At 52.5% G+C, this 23477-nt stretch overlaps 1 protein-coding gene and 1 pseudogene across 6 annotated transcripts in view; one reads left to right on the top strand and one right to left on the bottom strand.

The window, feature by feature from the left end:
- Nucleotides 1–6914: 6914 nt before the first annotated feature.
- On the top strand, nt 6915–15003 carry LOC130683285 (obg-like ATPase 1; annotated as a pseudogene).
- Nucleotides 15004–21389: 6386 nt separating this feature from the next.
- Nucleotides 21390–23477, bottom strand: part of TP73 (tumor protein p73) — a 58339-nt gene continuing 56251 nt past the window's right edge. For all 6 annotated transcript variants that reach the window (XM_036882641.2, XM_036882642.2, XM_057499639.1 and 3 more), the window contains one exon: nt 21390–22460. In XM_036882641.2, the coding sequence (XP_036738536.2) occupies nt 22137–22460 (324 nt within the window). In that variant the 3' untranslated portion in view covers nt 21390–22136. The remainder of the gene's footprint in view (nt 22461–23477) is intronic.

Raw genomic sequence — 23477 nt, 5'->3', positions numbered from 1 at the left:
AGAATGCAGCAGCCCAGTTTGAAAAAGACAGACGCACCCCTATGTTTATATCTGCACTGTTTACAATAGCCAAGAAATGGAAGCAACCTAAGTGTCCATCAGGAGATGAATGGATAAAGAAGAGGTGGTACATATACACAATGGAATACTATTCAGCCATAAGAAGAAAACAAATCCTACCATTTGCAACAACATGGAGCTAGAGGGTATTATGCTCAGTGAAATAAGCCAGGCGGAGAAAGACAAGTACCAAATGATTTCCCTCATTTGTGGAGAATAAGAACAAAGGAAAACTGAAGGAGCAAAACAGCAGCAGAAGCACAGAACCCAAGAATGGACTAAGTTACCAAAGGGAAAGGGACTGGGGAGGATGGGTGGGAAGGGAGGAATGAGGGTGGGAAGAAAAGAAAGGGGGCATTATGATTAGCATGTATAGTGTGTGGGGGGCACAGGGAGGGCTGAGCAACACAGAGAAGACAAGTAGTGATTTTACAGCATCTTACTACGCTGATGGACAGTGACTGTGAAGGGGTGTGTGGGGGGGACTTGGTGAAGGGGGGAGCCTAGTAAACATAATGTCCTTCATGTAATTGTAGATTAATGATACCAAAATAAAAATTAAAAAAGAAGTAAAATTGGGAGTGGAGAGAGGAGAGGCCTTATCTGGAGGAAGGTTTATTGTGGATCTGTTAAGACCTTGTTGTCCCAGCTTCTCAGACACACAACCCTCAGGCTTGCAAAGGACTTTAAGAAGTCGTGGCGGTGCATCCCCACGTCCAGGCTACTGCCTGGAAAAGGGTTTTTTTTTTTTTTTTTTTGGCTACATCATGTTTCTCAAACTGCAATTTGACCTTGGAAGCATGATATTCAGGGAAAGAAGCCAGACATGGGGTGTGATTCCGTGTGTAGGGTATGTCCAGAACGGGGAAGTCCACAGACACAGAGCCCAAGTGTGGATGCAGGAGGCACGGAGGGAGGGATGGGGAGTGACTGCCTAATGGGCTTCCTCCTGGGGGATGGAGCTGCTCTGGAACCAGATGGCGGTGATGGCCACACGACTCTACGAATGGGCCGCACGCCACTGGATCACACACCTCACAATGGCAATTTTTATCTCAAGTTTTAAAAAGCTGTAGGTTGAGCCCACATTCTTTCAGCCTGTCCATTGAGGGGAATGGAACACGCCTGACCCCAAAGGCAGCATGCAGAACCGGCTATTCAGGCTGCCTCGCTTTCTCTCGAGGGTATCGAGGTGCCTCCTGTGTCTGTCTGGGTGGCACCTTGGGCCCACGGCAGCCAGCTTGCTGTCCTCTCCTACAGCCAGCAGCTGACCTGGGCTTCCTCTGGGCTCAGGGAGAGTGGACTCCTGTCCTGATTGGGTCTCCAGCCCACTTTGGTGCCACCACCTTTTTTCCTGTCCACTCGAGGGACAATTCTCAATTCTCCTGCATTTCACAGAAGGTTGAACCTGCTGTTTTGGTTCCCACTGCCGACTGCAAATTCAAGTCTGGAAGGACAGGTTCACCCTTGGAACCAGAGCTCTGAGAGCTGGCAGGGGCTGTGTGCCATCCTCGAGGGGTGTGGAGGGATCTGGGGGGATCTGGAGGACAAGGGCAAGATGAGAGACAGAACCCTGCAGAGGTTAGCACGTGCCCCTGGTCCTTAGAGGTGAACGGTGTCAGGGAAATCCCAAATCATCAAATAAATGTAAGAAGATCCAGTACTGATCATGCCCGTAATGGCTACATTAATGCTTTCTTTGGGGGTCTATTAAAATCCTTTCCGAATTTCATCTTCATCTGCTTTGCTGTCTCGGTGGTATGAGTGCCCAAATTGGCTTGTTGAGTGATTGGCCCTGGCTTAGAGGCGGCCTCTAGTCCCACCCAGCTCTGTTTGTCCATGTCAGGTGTGGTGTTTTACAAATAGCCATTAAGAAAAGGTGGTCAATAGTATTGTTCAAATCCTCTATCTCTTTACTGATTTTTTTCCACCATCATTTCCTGAGAGAGGGGTGTAAAACTTCCCAATTGTGTTGTGAAATTCTCTATTTCCCCTTTTAACTCTTTAAATTTTGCTTTAGGTATTTCAAGACTCTATTAGTAGATGTATACATATTTATTTGTCATGTCTTCCTCATGAGCCAACTCTTTTCTCTTTAGGAAAGGTCTCTATCTTTTATAATATTTTTGGCCTTGAAGTCTATTTGATCTGATATTGACATAGCCACTCTTATCTTCTTATGCTTACCATTTTAAGGTATATCATTCCCATCCATTCGTTTTCAACCTATGTGTCTTTACATTTAAAGTGTGTCTCTTATAAACAGCATGGTTGGGTCTTATTATCCATGCTGACTATTGTTTTAATTGGACTGCTCATTCCATTATTATTTAGTATATTATATCTTAGAGGTTGTTTCAGGTTTCACAATATACATCCTTAACTTCTCAGTCTAGTAGAGTTAACATTACACCACTTTAGGTAAAATTTAGAAATCTTGCAACTAACTGGCTTGTTAACACCCACCCACCATATTTTGTGCTTTAGCTTATCAAAAGTATTGCATCTACCCAGATTATGTCTCAAAAGACAATGTTATAAATTTTTCTTTTAACAGTATTTCACAGAAATCAGGAGGAGAAATAGCCATTTGGATTTCCACATATATTTCCCCCTTCAGCCCGGAAAACTTCATTGACCATTTTTTTGCAGTGCACATCTGTCGGCAGCAAATTCTCTTAGTTTTTCTTCACCTAGATAGGTGTTTATTTTGCCTTCCTCCTTGAAGGGTATTTTTGTGAGTTCAGAAGTATTGGTTGACAACTTTGTTTTCCTTTTAGCACTGTAAAGATGTCGCCCTGCCTCTGGCCTCTAGAACTGATGAGAACTCTGCACTCATTCAGATGGTGGTTCCCTGGGATGTAATACTTAGTTTTTCTTGTGTGGGTTTCAAGATTTTTTTATCTTTATTTTTGGTTTTCAGCAGTTTGACTCTGATATACCTTGGCATGACTTTCTTTGTATTGATCCTATTTGGGTTTTATGAATTTCTTAAATCTACAAATGTATGTCCCCCACCAAATGGAGAAGTTTTCAGCCATTATTCCTTCAAATAATTTTTCAGCCCCATTCTCTCTTCTGCTTGGACCCTCCAGTTCCCCATACGTCACCCTTTCCAATATTGCCCCACAATCCCTGAGGTTCTGTTCTCTTTTTAAAAATCATCTTCTCTTCTTCAGATTAGAGAATTCCTATTGATCTTTCTCCAAGTTCATGGCTTCTTTCCTCTGTCCTTTTGATTCTGCTTTTAAATTCATCCCAGTGATTTAAATGTTTTTAGATATATTTTTAGGTTTTAAAGTTTCCTTTTGACTCTTTTTTATATTTGCTATTTATCAGCTGAGACTACCAATTGTCTCACTCATTATGAGAGTATTTGGTAACTAAGCATAGTTACAATAGCTGCTTTCTGCCACTGTCTGACAATTCTAATACCAAGGTCATCTCAAGGTTGGCCTCATCTCAAGGTTGGCCTCTGTGGATTGTCTTTTCCCTTCAGAACCAGTCACATTTTCCTGACTGAGTAATTTTAGATTGTGTCTAAATTTTTTTTTCATTTTTCTATTTTTTGTTTTCTCTCTGTTTATTCTTGTTTTAGATTGTGTCTACATTTTAGATTGGGACATTAGGAATGTTACATTGTGGAGACTCTCAGTTCTGTTATATTCCCCTCAAGAGTGCTGATGGTTTCACGTGAGCAGACAGTGCATGTGGCTAAACCAAAACTGCACTTCTGTCCTGCCTGCAGCGGGCAGCAGCTCACATCTCAGGGCAGAGGGCTCATGTCTGGGGGAGGCGGCAGGAGGGTCCCTCACGTAGGAGCTCCCTCCTCCTTTCGGAAACAGAGCAACTTAGGTCCATGTGGGAAACCTTTCCAGGGCAGTCTCATAGATGGACCTTCCACAAATCCACTGAAGACCGGGAATGGTGGCCAGTGGCAGGGAGGGGCTGGTGGGAAGGTGCCCTCTTAGGGGCCAGCACAGATGGGCCCTGCAGAGGCAGGTGTTAGAACAGAATGTCTGTGTCCACCTAAAATTCCTGCGTTTAAGCCCTGACCTCAGTGTGATGGTATTTGGAGGTGGGGCCTTTGGTAGGTGATTAGGTTTAGCTGAGGTCATGAGGGTGGGGCACTGTGTCTGGATTAATGCCCTTATAAGGGCAGAAAGACAGCTTTCTCTCTCTCCTGTATTACACACTGAAGAAAGGCTGCAGGGGCACACAGTGAGAAGGTGGCAATCTGTGAGCCAGGAGGCAGGATCCTTCCAGAAGCCAATCACACCAGCAGCCTGACCTGGGACCTCCAGGCTGCACACAGCTGTGAGAATGTCTGTGGTCTAAGCCGCCCGTCTGTGGTATTTTGTTATGACAGCCCCAGGTGACTAAGACAAAGATCCTGGAGCACAGGAAAGTCACCAGAGCGGCTGGAGCTGCTGAGATTGGTTAGCCAAGGGCTCCCAGCAGGTGGGAGATCCCCTTGGTGTGACAGGGGGCACCCCCACTTGAGCCTAAGCAAAACACAGATAAGCATATTGAACAAGCAAAAAACAGGAAGGGATATTCGGCTTTGAAGGAAGGAGTTTTTGTTCACTCGTTCGACATTCGCTGCTGATCAAATGGTTCCTGAGCAAACACTGCATTAGGCTGAGAATCAGCCCTAAGAGAATCCGCTGCCCTCCTGTCCTCTCAGCAGAAATGGTCCCCTGGGCACAGTTTGGGGGAACAAGCCGAGCTTTTCCAAATGCCTCTCCCCAAAACCCTGCAGAAGAAGGTGCCTCTCAAGGGAATGAGCTGCATCAAAACCTCCTCTGTGTTTGGTGACCAGGTCTGAATGGAGACTGATTTTTAATGTAGAGTCTAAGGAAATAGAGCCTGCTGCCTTCATGAATTTGGAAACATCAGATCATCTGCAAGAAATTTATTTTCCTGGGAAATAAAATCCCATGGGAAGAATTTTCTAAAAGCTGAAAGCTAAGAAATACTTTGCAGCATGATCCTGAGAGAGGGAGCCATCTGCAGAACATGACGTGTCTGCTCTTCACCTGCACACAGGTGTTTGTCAGGCTTAGAGAGGCATGACAGTGGCTGGACTCACTTCACCATCATGTGACATCGTGATCAAAACAGATCAAGTTCACCTCTGAAGAAGAGTCGGTGTGGGATAGACATACCAAGCATGTCTGAGCCCCCACGCAAGGACTCTTCTAGCATTCCGGTTACTCAGATTGCTACTAAAACTAATGAAGAAGAATTTACTTTTTCTTCACACTGGGGACTCCTAGGTGAGTTTTTTTATTGTGCTTTATATACACGAACTCATTTATTTCTCAATGCAACCAGGTGACGTAGGTACTATCATGACCCCAAGTTACAGTGAAGACACCATAGCAGAGAGGTTAGTGACTTGCCCGACGTCAGCCAGCTAGAGAGGGGCAGACCAGGGACCGACATCCTGGTAACCTAATTTCAGTTTAAACAGATCCTCGTGTATTAAAACACAAGTAGGTTTATGATTTGGTTAACAGAAACCCAAAGTGACAGTTCAATCAGTAGAGGAGCCGGCATCAAACACAAACCTTATCTTGAGGCAGCCGCTTAACCATGTAAATAAGTCAAATTTTCTGGTCTTGTCATGTCGTTAGAAAAACACTAGATGTCCCCAAATTTGGAGGATATTTTTGGAGTTGGCTTAAACACAGGCTGGGTGCACCAGAAAATGTGTCTGGGAAGCGGGAAGACCCTGGAAGTCAGGTCGGGTTGGCTGTGGGGATCCGCGCCCCGCATTTCCCCGCAACGCGCTGAAAGGCTAGGGCGAGGCAAGGGCGCCCACACCTGCTGCAGGTGCGCCAGAGGTCACCCGCGTCTGTTAGCCCGCACCCAGGCCTCGGGGCTCCACACCTCGCACAGGTGTCTCGTGTCCTTGTACGGGCGTAAGAGTGACCTGGGGGTTTCACGGATCTCATTAATTAAACGAGAGTGGAAATTCCGGTGGCCAAAAAGTCTATGATTTGGGGTTATTACTTTTTTAATTGCAAAATAGATTTTTGCAAAAACAGAAGGTGAGTGTAAAAAGCCCTCTCGTCCACCAGAGAAATCATGTGTTGGTAGAGACCACGCGGAATAAAGGCGCAGAGAAAATGCGCACAGGTGGGGACGGCCGGGCGCTGGAGACAGGTGCGCGCAGAGCGCTGCCGGGTCGACTCCGCGCCCCGCCCCGTTTCTGGAGCCCCGCCCCATTCTTGGAGCCCCGCCCCATTCTTGGAGCCCCCGCCCCCGCCTCAGGGCCCCGCCTCGCCCCAGGGCCCGGCTACCCCCTGCGCCCGCGCTTCCGGTTCCGGGTCCTTGCAGGGTCGCGGGACTTTTAAACCGCGGCTGGGAGGGCGGCGGAGCTCGAAGCCGGGTCCTCCGGCAGCGGGCGGGGCGGGACGGGACGGAGCGGAGCTGCTTTCGCCCCCCGTAGCCCGGAGACCTGGCCCGTCAGCTCGGCGCGCACGTCCCTGGCCGGCGAATTTCCGCAGGGGACCCGCCGCCCCGAACGCTGAGGTGGAAGGCGGAGGCCGCGCCGCGCCCGGCGCCCGCGGTGGGCCGGGGAAGGAAGCCTGCGGGCCTGCGGCCGAGCGTGCTGGCCGGGCGGGGACGCTCCCTGCGGGCGCGGAGGCCGTCCTGGCGCACCTGCCCGCGCTCGGGCCCCTCGGCGCCGCCCGGCTCTCAGGAAGTGCGGCCCTCCCGACGGAGACACCGCTGCCCGACCGGGTGCTCGTCGGAAGCCGCTCCCGGGAGCTCCGCAGGCCTCCGAGGCTCCGCCGGCACAGGACGCCTTCCGCCTGGACAGGCCGCCCGAGCATCCGTTAGTTTCGCACACCAGCCGGTGGCCGGTTAACTTGAGGAGTAAACCCTGTGACGTCGCAGTTGTGCCTTTCGCCTGCCCCTGTCCGTTCTGTTACATGGCCACCGGCCCCTTGGGCGGCCCCGTGTCACGTGGGAGAGCCCCGGAGGGAGCAGTTCCCCCGTTAGCGTCTGTGAGACGCTTCGGGGACCGGGACACTGCGTCTCGCCAATTTTGTGTGACCGATTTGTCTGCCGTCTCGGGGCCTTCCCTTGGCCCGCTGTGCCCCCGCCATGCCCTCGATCTCCACTCATTCCATGGGGCAGCCCCGCGACGCCCGCACAGTGGTGTCCTCTGCCCTCGCTGGCCAGCCATCTCTGCTCCTGGGCCCCCGCTGCTGCCAGCTCCTCTACCCCAGTGCTGCGTCTGCCCGAGAGGACCAAGCCGTTTACTGCCGCCAGCCACCTCTCAGCGTTTCCTGCTCTCCAAATGAGGCCGTCCTCTCTAAGCAGACTGGCCCCACTTCTCTCAGAAGCCCGCGGTGCCAAGGCGTGCAGAGGTGGGACCATGCTGCCGGGGCGGAGCATCCGCAGCCTGGCTGGCTTTGGAGGTGCATGCTGGCGAAGCGCCGTCTGGGCATTTAAGGGAGAAGAGCTGCTTCGAGCTTTATGTTGCTGAGGATCAGCGTGTGACTGGAGCGAGCCCTCAGCCGAGTGTGTGGCCAACACGCAGACGGTGGGAGAACAGGGCAGGTAATGTCCTCTGAGCAGCACACGGTTTCTGTCTGCAGATGTTCACTTACCACCTGCCGTGAGTGGGCGCTGCCCCCTTGACTGGAGACACAGCTCAAGTGCAGCAAAGTGCCCCTCTCGGTGCCGGATTTGGCGGAGGGCAGTACACACACCCCAGTGCAGTCAGTGGTGCTGAGTTCCACCTAGAGAAGTTTGGCCGGGTGGACAGGTGTTGTTAGGATGAGATGGTGGGGAAGCCCCTGGGTTGGGGGATGTCTGGGCAGGGGCCTGAATATGCGAGCTGGCTGCACAGGTGTCTGGGAGGGAAGCGTTCTGGATGGAGAGGACACTGAATCCTCCTGGCTTGTTCACGGAATAGCATGTGGCAGGGCTGGCAGGAGTGCTGTGAGCCTGGGGTGAGGGTGGACAGCAGGGTTAGAGCGGTGGCCAGCATCCTGGGCATGGAGCCTGGCGGGCCTGGGGTGTGAGCCGAAGGCTGGCACATCTGACTCACGTTCTGAGAACATTGTCCCTGCTGGTCCTTTCACTGCTTAGAGACCACACCCCAGGGGGCCAAGGGTGGGAGCGCCACACTAGTTCAGGCCTGGACCAGACTGGCAGCACGGTTGGATGTGGGGGGTTCTGAACATAGCGCCTTCGAGGCCTGCTGAGTTCCTTGGTGCTGGCTTCCAGCGTGCATGGCCAGGTGGGACACGCGCACCAGGGCTGGGCCCGCAGTGTCTCCAGCAGCTGAGCATTCTAGACTCACTGCCCTGCTGCTTGCGTGATTGCAGGGGAGGACTTGGAGCGCCCTGTGTGCCAGTGCCCCCAGGAGCAGGCCTGGCTGACAGGGTTTGCTCCTGTGCCTACAGTTGCCACCCCACCCCAAGTCTCTCCCAAATTCTAATTACCTTCAAGTACGTTTTTGATAACAGGAGGACAGTGTAAGCCCGCCTTGTTAATGCACACACACAGTGTGTGCAAGTGTCCGGCTGACGGCACAGTGTGATGACAAGGTCTCATGTTTCTCACTGAAGCATGGTCATGAATATTTGAAATTTGTATGTTTTTGGAAAGCTGGCAGATTTTAGTTGTAAGTTACATCATCATCTTGCTTGTGTCTCCATTCTTAAGAAAGTTTTCACTCTTTTATTTGAAGTATGACATACAGAGGACACATATTCATACACAGCACACACAGAAAACTGCTTGAGCTCAGTGCATTTTGCAAACTGAACAAACCTGCATGGCCAGCCCCCAGAATGTTCTCAGTCCCCAGAAGCCCCGCACCCCCACCCCCAGGACCCCTTGCAGTCCAGTCCCAAGGGTAGCCACTCTCAGATGAGGAAGGAGCGCAAATGATGGCTTATTCTGAAAATATTAATAGTGTTTGATTGGTGGAATCCTGTGATGCTCTGGCCTGGAGTGGGTCCCTCGGTGTTCAGGGTGTTCATAAGTAAAAGGTAAATTCAGAAACGGATCATGCACCCTGGACGTGGTTTTGCAGGTTGCTTGGTCAGGGCTTTTCTTCTTCAGTGACTGTGCCTGAGAAAGAGAGAGAGTGGCGTGTAGACTGACGTTGACAGCATGGATTCTGGAGCTTTCTAGCTCTCAAATTGAAATACTCTTCTAATATTCCATTTAATTCCTGCAGGGTCTCTGGAGTTGTCTGGGTTCCCCACCAGAGGCACTTCTGAAGTAGTGGCGGACACTCTCCAAGCAGGTAAGGGCTGGACGTCATTCTGTCCACTTTCACGTTCATATACGTAGTTTCCAGTGGGCAGTACCTGGTGGCTGAGGTGGGTGGGGTGGTGTCAGTGGCATTTACTGAAAAATCTGGGAGAGTGTCAGATATCTAGTTAGCATTTCCCAAAGTCTGTCTGCTCTAAAACAGTGGTTCCCTGGAATATTAATTGACGTACTGGGGAAGGGAGAGGTTTTTTAATTCAGTGTATTTGGGGAAAAAAGACAAGGAGACAAGATTATTTGCATAGCTTTTCCATCTTTATATAAGGTACTGTTCCTTAAAACCTAGTATTTCCCAATCATTTTGGTATTACAGTTTTGTTATAATTGTGGTTAAATACACATAATATAAAATTTACCATCCTAGCCATTTTAGTGTACAGTTCAGGAGCATTAAATACATTCACACTATTGTGCATCTGTCCCCAGAACTTTTCACCTGTACCCGGGGAAACAACCCCCATTCCCCTCTCCCCAAGCCCCTGCACCCACCTGCCTACCTGTCTGTGTCTGTGTGGGTCTAACTACACTAGGACCTCACATAAGTGGAATCCTACAGGATATGTCCTTCTGTGACTGCCCGATTCCCCATAGCATGATGTGCTCCAGGTTCATCCATGTTAAGGCTGAAAAATATCCACCCTTATGCATACTGCATTTTGTTTGTCCTAAGTGCCCCTCAGGTTGCTCCACTCTTTGGCTCTTGTGAATAATATTACTGTGAATGCAGGTACCTCTTCCAGACTCCTCCCGATCATTTCTGAGCTTTGTGTCATTCGGGGGCTAGTGTGGAAAGCAGAAGCCACTTGGCTGTTTTAGGCATCAGGAGACTTGTGGTAATGAGCAGTCATTGGACGGGCTGGATACGGGGGCTCCCGGTGGGTGACTGCAGACCTCACCTGTGCATCCGGGAGGCCCGTAGTGCTGGGTTGGGGGGTCAGGACACCACAACCACCTTGGCAGCAGCCTGGTGCCAGGATATTGGGATGCTATTGAAGGGGCTCCTTTCTCCTTGGAGTTCCTTTGCGTGTTGGTCTAAAGTCCACCCCTCTTCTGCTCCTTGGATCAGCTCGTCTGCTCCCGGTTCAGCTTTCTGCATCGCGTTCTGCCGCCACTGCCGCGGTGCGCGCAGCTCAGAGGAGGGGCTGGGCCTGTGCTCCCTCCTGCCCCCCACCTCTAGCTGCCAGCCAGACTTGTCTCCCGCTGCCACTGGGACCTCCCGTCATCACCCAGTATGAGCACAGTGCCCGCCAAAAAGGGAGGTGATGGGATTAAAGCACCCCCAATTGCTGGACGATTTGGAGCCTCCTTGAAAATTGGTATTCTTGGATTGCCAAATGTTGGAAAATCTACCTTCTTGAGTGTATTAGCCAATGGGCTTCAGCAGAAAACCTCCCGTTCTGCACTGTGGATCCTAATGAGGGCAGAGTGCCGTGCCAGGTGAAAGTTCAATTTTCTGTGCTGGCACTGCAAAATTCCTGCCTTTAACTGCAGCGTGTATTGCTGCCCTGGTGAGGGGCTTGCAGCGGGCAAGGGCTGGGAGATGCCATTTCATCTCCTCTTAGTGCCTGTGGTGGAATCTCTCATTTAACACATGCTTTTGAAGGTGACGGTATCGTGCGTGCTGAGGGAAGTGTAGATCCTTTTCAAAATGCAGAAATAATACATAAAGAGCTTCAGCTTAAAGACAAGGAAATGATGGGGACCGTTACAGATACACTAGCAAAAGTGACTATGAGGGGAGGAGGTGAAAAACTAGAACCTGAGCAGGAGAGAATGTGCAAAGTCTAATCCCGGGCTGCGGAGCACAAGAGACCTGCTGCTTCTGTCGTGACTAGAGTGACAAGGAGATTGAAGTGTTTGGAGTAAACACTTCTTGCTGACTTCAAAACCAATGGTCTACTTGCTTAACCTCCCTGAAAAAGACCACGTCAGAAAGTGAAAGAGCGGTGACTGAGCATGACCTGGCACCTTGTCATTCTGCTTAGTGAAGGGCCTTGGAACTCGGGTTGCAAGAATTAAGTGCTGCAGAGAGACCTAAGTGTCTGGAGGCGAACATGACACAGCGCTTTGCCAAAGGTCAGTAAGGTTGGGTTTGCAGCCCTCCAACCAGCACACCTTTACTGCAGGCCCAGATGAACTGCACGCATGGACCAGGAGAGAGACAGATGCTCCTCACCTGTAAGGAAGGGTCATGGATTTTGAAGAAGGGTTTGTTACAGCCAAACTGATGAAATACACAGATTTTAAAGAGGAAGGTTCTGAAAATGCGATCAAGGCTCTGGAAAGCACAGACAACAAGGCAGAGATTATATTGTTGGAGATGGTGACATCGGCACATTGAATACACCTCGGCAACTGAAGAAGAAATAAATTTTATTTCTGAGGTAAACATACAACTTCCAAAAGGCAGATGATTTTTTTTTTAAGTGAAATTTCTGAAAACTGAAGGGACACATCAAATTGGGCTCATGGGAATCTTCTATAAACAATTCTTTTTACGTGTTTTAAAATTAAAAAAACAGTGCACCTCCAGTGAGATGCAAGTTCCCTAAATGTGAACAGCTTTGCTTTTCACATGATAAAGACCCTTCTCCAAACCGTTCAAAGCTCTTCAGGAGCCGTAGTACTCTCATGATACCTCAGTAATGTCCATCATGGATGCCAAGCCGGACACGTTTGACAGGACAACATGGCTGGCTCCTTATTGAGTCTGCAGATAATGTGTGTTTTACAGTTCTCCAGATGTCTACACTCAATAAAACATTTGACAAAAAAAAAAATGATCTTTTTTCTGCGTCAACTGAGTGATGAGTGATGGGTCTCCTAAGGTTGGGCCAGCCGCACATTCTGGCATAAGCCCGTTGATCTGCTGTGTGATCCTTTTCTTCACCTTGTTGAATTCCATTTGCTAAACGTTTATTAAGAACCTTCATGTCTGTGCTCATGAGGTGGATTGGTGTAGTGTTTCCGGGATGTCTTTATCCAGTTTTGGTTTCTGGGTAATGCTCGCCTCACAGAGTGAGTTGGGCGTGGCGCTGTCAGTTTTCTGGAGGTAATTGTGTAGAATGGGCACCAATTTTTAAAAATGTAGAAACCTTCCTTAGCTGCCGAGGATGTGCAAACACAGACCTCGCTCTAGGTTGGCCGTCCCTTGTCTCGAGGCAGAAGCTGGCTCACCGTGACCAACCTTTACTTAAGCAGAGTGTGTCAGTCCCCACGAAAGGGCCATAGTTTGGGGGCTCACGTCATGACCTTCTGATCCCGCAACTTCAGGCTGCCAGTCACTTGTGGGAAAGCCGTTTAGGAAGCGCTTCGTGGATCCTTTCTTAAGGCACAGATAATGCTTTTCACAGAAGTGCACGTCGCCTGGGGATGATGCTCGGCCATCCAGGGACAGGAAGGCCTAACAAACGAGCCACCATGTTTCTCAAGCTGGGGTGTTCTTTGAGCTCTGGGGGTTCTCCACAAACATTTCATACTTTGGCATTTACATTTCAGTGATCTAAGAAAGACCCTATTTGGTCATGTAGGCGCCATATAGACTCAAGCCACTCTGCTGGGGTCCCAGCCTGGCTGGGCCTCACCTGCCAGGGGTGTGACCCTGGGTACCTTTGTCCCCCTCTGCCTTTCTCTACAGAGAAGGAGGCTCGTGCCTGTTAACAGCAGCCTGTTCATAGTGCTTGGTCACAAATTTCAGTCCTTGTCGCTGATCCTGTTGGCTGGGTGACCATTTTGTGTCGATAATGCCACATCATTCCAGTGACCACACTGTCCATGAACACGCTGGCGTCGAGCCGTAGACTTTGACCATCACGGGCTTATGCTGTAAGCGGTGCCCACAGACCTGGGGAAGCACCCGCAGCGGCTGACTGGGGAGCAGCAAGGAGGAATCGGGTCCTCAGGAACACATGACTGGAAGCCCGCACAGAGGCTGGCAGGTGACATCACCTGCGTGTCACATACACGTGTACTTGGATGAGTTGGTTTTGTGATTTGGTACTTAGCCTATAAATTAGTTTTGGTTAAGAGTTATGTAAGAGGAATTAATACCTGGATATGTGTTATGTAGGTTATATGCAGAGTAATTAAAGTCACCACTAGGAATTCATGAGAATGTTTTCCTTAAAAGGTGTCCAAATCTCTTCAAGTTTGAGGAAACTGGCAGAAGTACATGTACATTTATGAGTTTTGAGGTGGGGCATGTTTTCCCTGCCCATGCCCACTGTTGAAGTAGGGTGCCCAACTCCTTTGTCACCAGAAACGATGCAGTGGGTGGCGCTGCCAGGCCTCCAGGGTCTGTGGCTGCAAGGAAGACAAGGTGGCCATGCCCATCCGTGGCATCCTGTCCTCGTGTGGAGGCCCCTTGGTGCCCTTGCGTTTTCAGACAAGGGGTGCTCTGCTTGGGGCCCCACTGGCCCCTGCTCCAGTGAAGCTGACGGGTGCAGCAGGCCTTTGGCCTGTGGCTTTTACAAGGAAGAGCAGCCTCCTAGCAATTAAAAAAGACTTTTAAATGAAATTATATGAAATACTCAATGTTTTCTTTAAAAAGCTAACCTGTGATCTTTAAGTGAGATTCTCATTTCCAGAAGCAAGAAGTTGTTGGGTTTTGGTTTGAGTGTGATTTGTTCTGAAGAGACCAGCAGGGTTTATGCAGACAGAATGCAGACTTTGGGGTTAAGTCCGGCTGGGTTCTGGACTGTGGCTCTGCCAGTCACCAGCTCTGCGACTCTTGGCGCGAGCTCTGTCTGGAATGCAGGTGGGGTGGCCACCCTGCTGCTCACTGACAGAGCTTCTTCAGTGGCTCTGTCCCGGGGCCTGCTTGCCATGCTGCCCTGTGGCCATCCCCTCACTCTGGCGATCTCCGTGCAGGCGGACAGGCAGGAACCAACCTTGCCCCACGCATGCTGTCCCTCCAGCGTCTGGATGGAGCCCATGCCGGAGAGCGCAGCAAACAGTTAGCTTGCCCCTCCGCTGCCTGAGAGGCCTCTGCCTCTTAGCCATCCATTTGTGAATGATTTGGAATTTTTTCTATATTACTGACCGATTTCTGTGTGATTAGTTACCCATGCCTTGTGGTGACCACTTCAGTTAGGACAGCGAATTCTCCTTTTAGGGTCCACTCCAGTGTGTGGTTTTGGGAGAATTAACTTTGAAGAAATGGCAGTGTCAGCACCAGTGGGAGTGTAGCCAGGTGAGTCCCTCCACTTCTCCTGGGCGTGACTGCCACCCCAGAAAGTCCTTGACCATTCACAGCTGAGCCTGAAGTCACGCCTGCATTCTGGCCCAGCCAACTGCACCTCTGGGTGGCGACACTGGGAAGGTAATTAGAGGTGGAGTGGGTGTGCTGGTCAGCATTTCTCCTAAGGCAGGACCTGAAGCAGCAGGCAGCCAGCACCCAGGAAGGGAGGGTGTGTCCCCAGGGCGGGGCATGGGGGTCCTGTGATGCAGCCTTACTGAAGGCACTTCCGCGGGTGCTGGGGAAGGGTTTCCGAGGCGGAGAGCCTACAAGGCGGCACCAAGCAGGGACAGAGCAGGAAGGATGACGTGAATGATGTGAGCCTCACAGTGTGAGCTGTGCATCATGTATGTGTATGTACACACTCAGTGTAAAAAAAGTATGTGTATGCACACAGTGTAAAATGTGTGTATACACATGCAGTGTCAAATATGTTATATATCTGTACACATGTAAATTTACATGTGAAACGTGTATACACGGGAGTGTGTAAGTACACGCAGTGTGGAATGTTAAATACACATGCATGCACACACACGCACTCCCAGGAGGAGAGGATGGACAGGAACAGAACAAAGCATCGGCAGGGTTCTCTCTGCATGGCAGGACTGTGATGACAGGGCTTTGCCTCCATGCGGCCTGTGTTTTCAGTGGTTCTGTTGCCCCAGGAACCCAGCCAGTTATTTGAGCACAGTGAGCAGAAGCCAGGTAATAGGAGTCCTGTCCTTGTAGGAAAGGAAGGTCCAAGTTACACTGGAAAACTCTTTAGCAAATCATAGGACTGAGAAAGAACAGCATCCTTTTTTCCCTAAAGGATAGCACAGCAGGGCATCGTCAGATTGCCAGGGTCCAGGGGTTTCCAGGCCATGTGTAGTGGGAGCAGGTTGGAGGCCCCCCGGGGTCAGGCAGCAGCTTTTCTGTTTATGTTTATTAGGCTTCCACTTCTGCTCTGGATGGGCCTAAAAATCACTGTCTAGGAAAAGTTTCCTATTAAACCTTTTATCCAAATGATGGCCTTTCCGTAGGGGAACTGCCAGCCCTCACTTCGTAGTGCCCACATGACTTCGGCATTCTTACGTCTGACGTTGGCCCACATTCGTCATCAGACAGCTCTTAAATTGCTTCTGGAATCCCGTTTTGGAAGCTTTTACATATTTTCTGTACTCTGGGTTTGTCCCATGTGGTGGGAGACTTGTGATGTCCATCCACGGGAGCTCCTGCTGCACGGCCACTCTGGGGGCTAGAGCTGTGACTCAGCTGTCGTCTAGCTCTGTCCCTGCTGAGCCCAAAGGTCACACAAGTCTGCTTAAGAAGCACTGACGATGGATTCACCAGCCGTAGCTCCTCTTGCTCTCTCTTTTCCATTTGCTGTGCTTAGTTTTAGGGGTACTTGGTTTTCTTGGGTATTTGTAGTTTTGCAATTGAACTGACTTCTGTAGCATGGAAATCGTGTCCTTCTACCTGGATGTGGCCTTCTGAGAAGACACAGATACTGTTGCAGTCAGCATGACATTTCCAAGAGGGGCTTTGTCAGCTTGGACCTCGGCCGGCACTGCACAAAAACTGTGATCAGACACTGTAGGCCGCTGCCCCACCATGGCCAGTGTAAACTGTCAAAGTAAAACATCGTCCTGCAGGTTCTCATGTGATCTGGCCGTGCTCTATTCAGAGTGCAGGCAGGAAGGGCAGTTCTAGAACTGCACTGTGTATACAGTAGGTGCTCAATAAATGCTGGTCTTAATTTTTTAGAAGATAATTTCAAATTTTTCTGGCAAGAGCCAAGTTTTCTATACTTTAATGATTGAGATTCTTTCAGTTTAGTAATATGTATGGAGCTGTCCTGGAGACGATTTTCCTTTACATTGGTCATTATTTCAGAGATTCCTGTGCTCCTTTAGTCATGACGTAGAACCTTGTATTGCATCCCAGTGCGCCATGGTGCAGGACTGAGACCGTCCTGGAGAATGGGGTGTCATGGGTCCTGCTGATCACAGGTTACTCCACAGATAGTTCACTTCTAATCATTCGCATTTTCAGGTCTTATCTGACAATGACATCCCTGGTGCATGGTTCTCGAGGTGTCTTTCCTAGGGTACTCAGAACCCCTGGGCCATCTCTGGCTGGGGACTGTGCTCTGCCTGGCCTCCCAGACCTCAGCTGGGTGCCACCGGGAGGTGTTATCAAGAGCTCTTAAGACACTTTCTCAGAACCCTTAAAGGCTGATGAAATTCTCAGGAAGCACCTTGGATATCCTGACTTTCAACGGTAATGTTTCCTCTCAATTTACAGTCAGAGCAGGGCTATGCCCTTTTCACTGCATGCGTGTTGGCTTCAGCATCTGCATTGTTTGTATGAGTGGCTGTTTGCATTGTATGCATTTTAGATGCAGTCCAAAAGATGCCCTGTTAGGGTCAGACGAGAGTCTTGAGAAATGTCTTTCAGCTCTCAAGTATGTCACATGACAGGTGTGCCCAAATTCCCAGGGTCTGGTGAATATCACGTGTCCTTGAAGAAAGGGGGGGATGGGAGGTGGACTGTTTTGGGGGGCAGGAGGACACGGGAGGGGCAGTAGTGCTCGGTGGGGGCTCGGCACGTCAGGCAAGCTGGTGGCCCTCTGTCAGCGGCCCCCTCGGTACCAACCCCAGAGGTACGTGGCCTCTCCACACCACCCAGCAGAAGAGGAATATGGGCTCCAGGTGAGGTCATGGTTTTCTCCGTAAATCTTTGCAGGCACATCCTGCAAAGGGAAGAGCAGCTCCTCCGGGCCTCCGGGTGGCTGCCATCACGGAGCAGCCCTGCTGGAGCCAGCCGGCCGGGGACCTGCAGCCCCGAGTGGTTGCAGCCTCTGTGGTAAAGACCGGACCATACTGTGGCCCAAGCCCAGGCCCTGCTGAGAGCTGGTAGCCTGAATGGGCGGACTCTCTCCTCACCGAGACTAAGGGGGGCTCTTGAGACCGAGTGGGTTGCGGCGCTGGTATAATGGGCTGGTTCAGGGGGGCATCAGAGCCAGGAGACAGGCTGGGCTTGCTTCTCTGTTTCCAGCTCAGGCTGGGCACCCTCGTGGTCAGGTTTCCTTGGCAGGGAGCCTTGGAGGAACGCAGGGCAGGAGGTGGACCCGGGTAAGCTGCCCACGGCTGCTGCCTCGGCTCTGAGCGTCGGGTTCTGGGTGCACAGAGTTGCGGGCAAGGCCGGGGTATTAGACTCAGTGTGTGCGGGACACAGGCTGCAGGTTCCTCGGGCCTTTGGGGGGCACTTACAGCAGTATTTAAAAAACAAACAATTTTCTTGAAGAATCTGAGTTTGTGCCCAATAATATTATACATCAACATTCCTAAGAAATAGGGTGAAATATCCATAAGTAATAAACATTTGTCATTCTTGCCTGGATATAATGTTCTCTATGGGTCTCAATGAGGAAATGAACAGATAGCTGTTTCCCGGAAGGGGCAGGACAGCATCGCAGAAACAGGCCTCTTTTCCCTTTAGCCTCCTGGTCCTGGTGGGAAGGTTCCCCGTGATAGGCCCTTGCAAACTGGCAGGTCTGCTGTGAACCAGGTTATCTTTTCAAAATTATACGGCAAACCTATTGGAGATGTTTTTATATATATGAGAATAATCTCGTGTATTTTTCAAACCCTACTTTAAAAAGACCTTTTTAAGCCAAGATATTAAGGTGGGCCTTGTGCCGAAAGCCCGAGCATTCCCTGTGTTCGCCGCCCAAGGGCATTTGAAAGGCCTGATTTCCCAGGATGTATGGCGAGGCCTCCTTGCTCACCCAGTTCAGAGGCGTCATGTCTGTGATTCGGATTCGTATGGGTGGGGTGGAGACACATCCCAATCAGCCCTGCCCTTGGCCCTGGGGACCGATGACAACGCGGGGAAAAGGAGCAGGTCCGTGCCAAGAGTGGGCTTGAGGCAACCAAAAACTCTGTTGCGCCGCCCGGCCCCCTAGCCTGGCCCACCACGCCCCCTGGCCTGGCCCCGCCCCGGCCCTCTTTCCTTTTCCTGAGTTTTGTGGAGAAACGTGTATACCCTGGAGTGCAGGCGGCAGGGCGTGTGTTTGTGACCCCTGGCAACGGGGCTTGAATGTGGGGTCCTGGCCTGCATTTCAGGAGGCCGGAGATGGCCTGGCCGAGGCCACTCTGTCCTATGGGGGTACCGGCTGTGCTGGGACAGAGCCACGTGTCCGCGCACGGTCGATCTGGGGACGCTGGTCCGCGCGGAGCGCCAGCTCCACGGCGCAGGGGAGAAGGGCGCAGCTGGCACCTCGCCGCACTCCCTGAAACGCGGGGAGGCCGAAGGGGCGCCTGTTCAGGTGAGCTGTTGGCTCCGTAAGAGACAGTCACTGGAACATGGGTTTTATTATGTTACAAAAACAAAAGTTCCCACCAAGACACAACTAAAAAAATAACACATTTTCCCAAGGTTACATTACCAAAAGCTAATAATATCGTTTGAATATACCCATTAATACTGCTTGAAGAAGCATTACATTACATTAAAAACACGGGTGGTATGTGATTTTTTTTTAAGCATTAAAGTGCTTTAACCAATCAAAACAGAAGCAGAGTTGATGTGTGTAAAGTGCTGACCTGTTCTAAGGGACAAGTTACACTGTGTCCCCGATCTGTGCATGTTGGGGACCTGGGACAAAATGACTGCTTCCCAGCAGCCCAGCCCTGTTGGCAAATGTGTGGAAGCAGCCAAAACCCGATCAGGGGCAGTGTGGGGTGGGCGGGTGGTCCACTGTGGGGCTCCTGGTGGTGGGGATGCCCGCTGCCCAGCATGCAGCTTCCCTCCCACCCCCGCTGCTGGAAAAACCTTGAGCCTTAAAGGCTGTTTTTTCTTGATTTTTGCATTTGAGAGCCAGTTTCAAACCAGTGGGGATTGTCACTCCTGCTGCGCGGTGGAGTTCCTCCCAACCCGGATGGTGTCTGCCCCGCTTGCTCGCAGCGTGTCCCGTGTCGTGGGGATGGAGGACAGGCCCGTCCCTCAGGGTCCCATGGGGCTGGGTGGCTTTGTGTGGCCTGGGCCTGGGGGTGCCCACTGTGTGGGCTCTGGTCCCCCCCTTCCTCCCTGCATGTCCAGGGGCTCTGCCTGCCCTCTGCTCACATCATCTCACTAGGCCTTCCCAGGAACACAGGGTGGGACCCTTGTGGCAGCCCCTACCAGACTCACCCAGACAGGGAACGTGCCTAAGAAACAAAGCCGCGTGCGACCTAGGACCTCATCTGCGTCTCAGCTGTGCTCATTGGCCCCAAGGAGTTGGGGGTGGGCCCTGCAGCCCCTGAGGTATCAGGGCACAACTGGGGGCTCTGGCACATGGCCGCAGGAGCAAGTGCCAGAGTGAACCCAGCGGGCCGTGACACCTGCGCCATGGGACTTAGATCTTCCGTGCCAGTTTCCTGGTCTGTGAACCAGCAAGGATAGGGTACTTCCCTCGAGCCTCAGGAGTGTGACGTGAGGACACATGTGTGACGGCCACACTCAGCCCACATCGGCCCTGAGACTGCACCCAGGACTGCGGTGGTCCGGGTGTGGTGTGCATTGTGGGGAGCCTGCAGACCCCCCCAGGAGCTGAGCACTTCCAGGCTGATTGGCAAAGCCTTCTGCCCACTGGAACGAGCCATAGGTTGGTCCCTAGGGAGCACAGGAGAGGCGGGGTGGGATGGTGGGTCCAGGTGCCTGCTGAGCACAGACTGGGGACGGACACTCGCGGCTTTGCCAGATGGTCCTGGTCTGCACTGGCCTCAGGCTCTGGCTGTGCGCTGGGCTGCCGGGGGCTCCCCTGCTGACTGGTCTCTGGACCTCCTAACTTGGGAACAGCCCTTCCTCTTCCAGTGCCCAGCCTGCTAAGAAACATGGAAATCTAAGAGAAAAATTGGCCCCTGACACCTGATATTCTCCCGCGTGGAGAGGCCTGAGCTTGCCTCCAGCTGAGTGGACCTGGTGTGATGCTCGCACTGCTCTGGCCCCATGGCCTGAAAAGATCCCTTCCTGCTTCCCAGGCACAGGCGTCCTGCGTGGTTTGTGGCAGCGAGAGCAGACCCACAGGGACATCAGGGCTGTCTGCACCTTCCCCTGGCCTGGGCCCCTGCTCCTGCGGTGACCTGAGTGAGTAGGGCCCCAATGGAGGCAGAGGCCACCATCCTGGCTATGATTGCAGAGTGCCAGCTCCCCAGCCAGGTCTCAGCTTGGGTCTCAGGATTCCCCGAGTTCTGCCTGCCTGGGCCCTGGGGTCTGCCTCACGGCCCTGGTTCACTGAGCTCCTGCTTCCTGTCTTGGGCAGTGCTCTAGGCCCCTTGGCTTCTGCGGCAAAGGCTCTGAAGCTTCCTGGCACTTGGAAATGGCCCCATCCGGTGTGGGCACAGGGGCTGTTCCCAGCCTGCTGACTCCAGCAGGCCTCATAAAGGCCAGGACCCCTCCACCTGCCTCAGCACAAAGCCTGCCTCCCTGCCCCCCCAGGGGTGGTCACCTGGGAAGGGCTCTCCCAGAGGCCTGAGAAAGGTGCCCCCACCCCACCCCCAACATTCAGGCGGGGCAGAGCTGCCCCAACCCAGGAGCTTCCAGCAAATGGCCGCCAGACAGCCACGGCTGTGGAGGGACTTGCCCTGCCCTTCCACGGCCCCATCTGGCACCTGGAAACAACGTGACCTGTGCCCCCCGGTTTGCCCCTCCGTGTCTTTGCCCAGCTTGGTTATCTAGACCTGGGAAGCCAAATGTGGCCAGGTTGAACCCTGAAGAGAATATTATAAGTGAAAGTTAAAAAAAAAAAAGCTGACCCACCGTGTAAAAAAGGGCAACATTTTATGAATATTGACAATTTCCAGTAGTCTAAGGAGCATGCTGTCCCTGGCTGTGCTGAGAGGCTTGCCCAGGACAGGTGACTGCTGCCAGCGGTGTCCACGTGGGTGTTGGCTTGTGGCAATTGGCCGGAAGACTCCTTGCCTCCTGGGAGGGACCGTGGCCGTGGCATTTCCCGCCCACATTCTCCAGTTCCAGTGAGGTGCTGATTTTCATGTGGGCAGGAAGTGGATGGTAGCTACAGCGGGGTTGAAACTAGTGGTCAAGCGTGCAAGGGACAGACTGACCCTCAAGTCCAGCAGAGGGACCCATCCTTGGGCAGAAGTGTAGTCTGGAGCATTGACCCAAAAATAAGTGTGTTTCCAACCCCAAGCCGCTCACTGCTACCCAGAACCAAAAGACAGCGTGGAACTACTTTTTGGCAGTCCAGCGGCAGAGGCGGTCCTGTACGGAGAAAGATCTCACTTGGGTGCGGCAGAGTCCTCAAGGCGGATGAGGCAGGGAGGAGCTGGCCGCCCCGGGGCTCACCCTGTGTGGCTAGGAGTCCCTGCGCCCTTTCCCCTGGCCATGGGGGCTGCGGGCTGGCAGCACCTCCTGGGGCTGGACCTTGCCTTTCCCTGGGCACTGCCCAAAGGTCCTGCCTCCTGGGCAGCTTCTGACAGAAAGCAGGGCTCTGGGGGCTGCAGCCACAGGCTGTCCACGCTTGGCCTGGTGGGAGCCCGCTGTGCCCGCCTCAGTGGATCTCGCTCTCCGTGAACTCCTCTTTGATGGGCTGTTTTCGGGACTTGCAGTCTGGGAGGTCAAAGCCAAAGTCAGCCCACTCCTCAGGCCCAGAGCCACCGCCGGGGCCTCCCCTGTTGGGGATGGTGATGGTGTGGCGCACGCGGAAGTGCACGGCCTCCATGACCCGCTGGCGCTGCAGCTCCCCCGAGCTGCCGATGGAGATGGTGGAGGCGTTGCTGCTGGAGCGGATGAAGTCCTGGCCCTGCTTCAGGTCTTGCAGGCCCCTCCAGATGGTCATGCGGTACTGGTCAGGGATCTTCAGGGCCCCGAGGTCCTGCAAGCGCAGCGGCCCCGCCGCCCGTGAGGGGTCCAGTCTGCGTCGCGGGTCCTGCCCTCTCTTCCGCCCACCAGGGACTCCCACCACCCCCTGAAACTTGACAGTGTGGGGGCAATAGAGCAGCTGGGAGGGGCCCGGGAGGAGGGGCAGTGCTGGGCACTGCTCCACGGAGTGGCCACACGGATTCTTGGGGGGCAGCCAGAGGTGGCAGGAGAGCTCAGAAGTGGAGTGTGTATGTGTGTGTGGGGGAAGGGGTGAGGTCACTCCTGGCCACAATCAGGGACAGCCAGAGCCCTTCCACAGCAGGTCCTGGAGGATGGCCATGTCGGGGCGGGGTTGCTGCCCTGCCACACCTAGCATGCTGGTGAGGCTGGTTAACATGCACCAAGCTAGCCCAGCAGGGTCCCTGGGGACAGGTGGGTAGGGGGCAGTAGCTGACACAGAGACACAGCCACCCTCTGAGTGTCCCCAGCTCTCTGACAAACCCTCATCTCTGGCCTGGGGCCCCGGTTTGGGGCTGAGCCAGTTGCTGGGGGAGCAGGGGCTGCAGGGGGTTCCGGGCCACTGAGCTGCAGTGCCTCACCCTGCCCCCGCCGGATCTGGGACTGATGGCTGTGTCTCCTGGGCTCTTGAGGCTTGTGCTGCCCTTGGCTAATAGCGCAAAATGGCTCAAAGCAAACCCCAGGCTACAAGCAGATTAAGTCTCACAGCCACAGAGGGACTCACACTGGTATTGCTGAACCCAGAGGTGGGCATGGCTGTGTGGTCCTGATGCCCAGGACACTTCCAGTCCCACAAACCCAGAACCCAGGGTGCTCAGTGGCTGCATGTGTGTAGCATGCAGTGTATCTCACCGTCTTCGAGCCTCAGTTTCTCCCCATGTAAATGGCATTGAACTAGACCAACTCTAAGACCCATCTGCATTTGCCTTCTTATTCTTTCTGCGTTGGAAACTGCCTGTACTCCAGAGCCAAAGGCAGCCTGGCCACAATGTGTGAGAGAAAAACCCAGCGA

The sequence above is a fragment of the Manis pentadactyla genome, chromosome 4 (genome assembly GCF_030020395.1).
Source record: "Manis pentadactyla isolate mManPen7 chromosome 4, mManPen7.hap1, whole genome shotgun sequence".
NCBI lineage: Eukaryota > Metazoa > Chordata > Mammalia > Pholidota > Manidae > Manis > Manis pentadactyla.
Note: the sequence above shows the minus strand (reverse complement) of the source record. Positions and strands in the feature narration are given on the sequence as shown.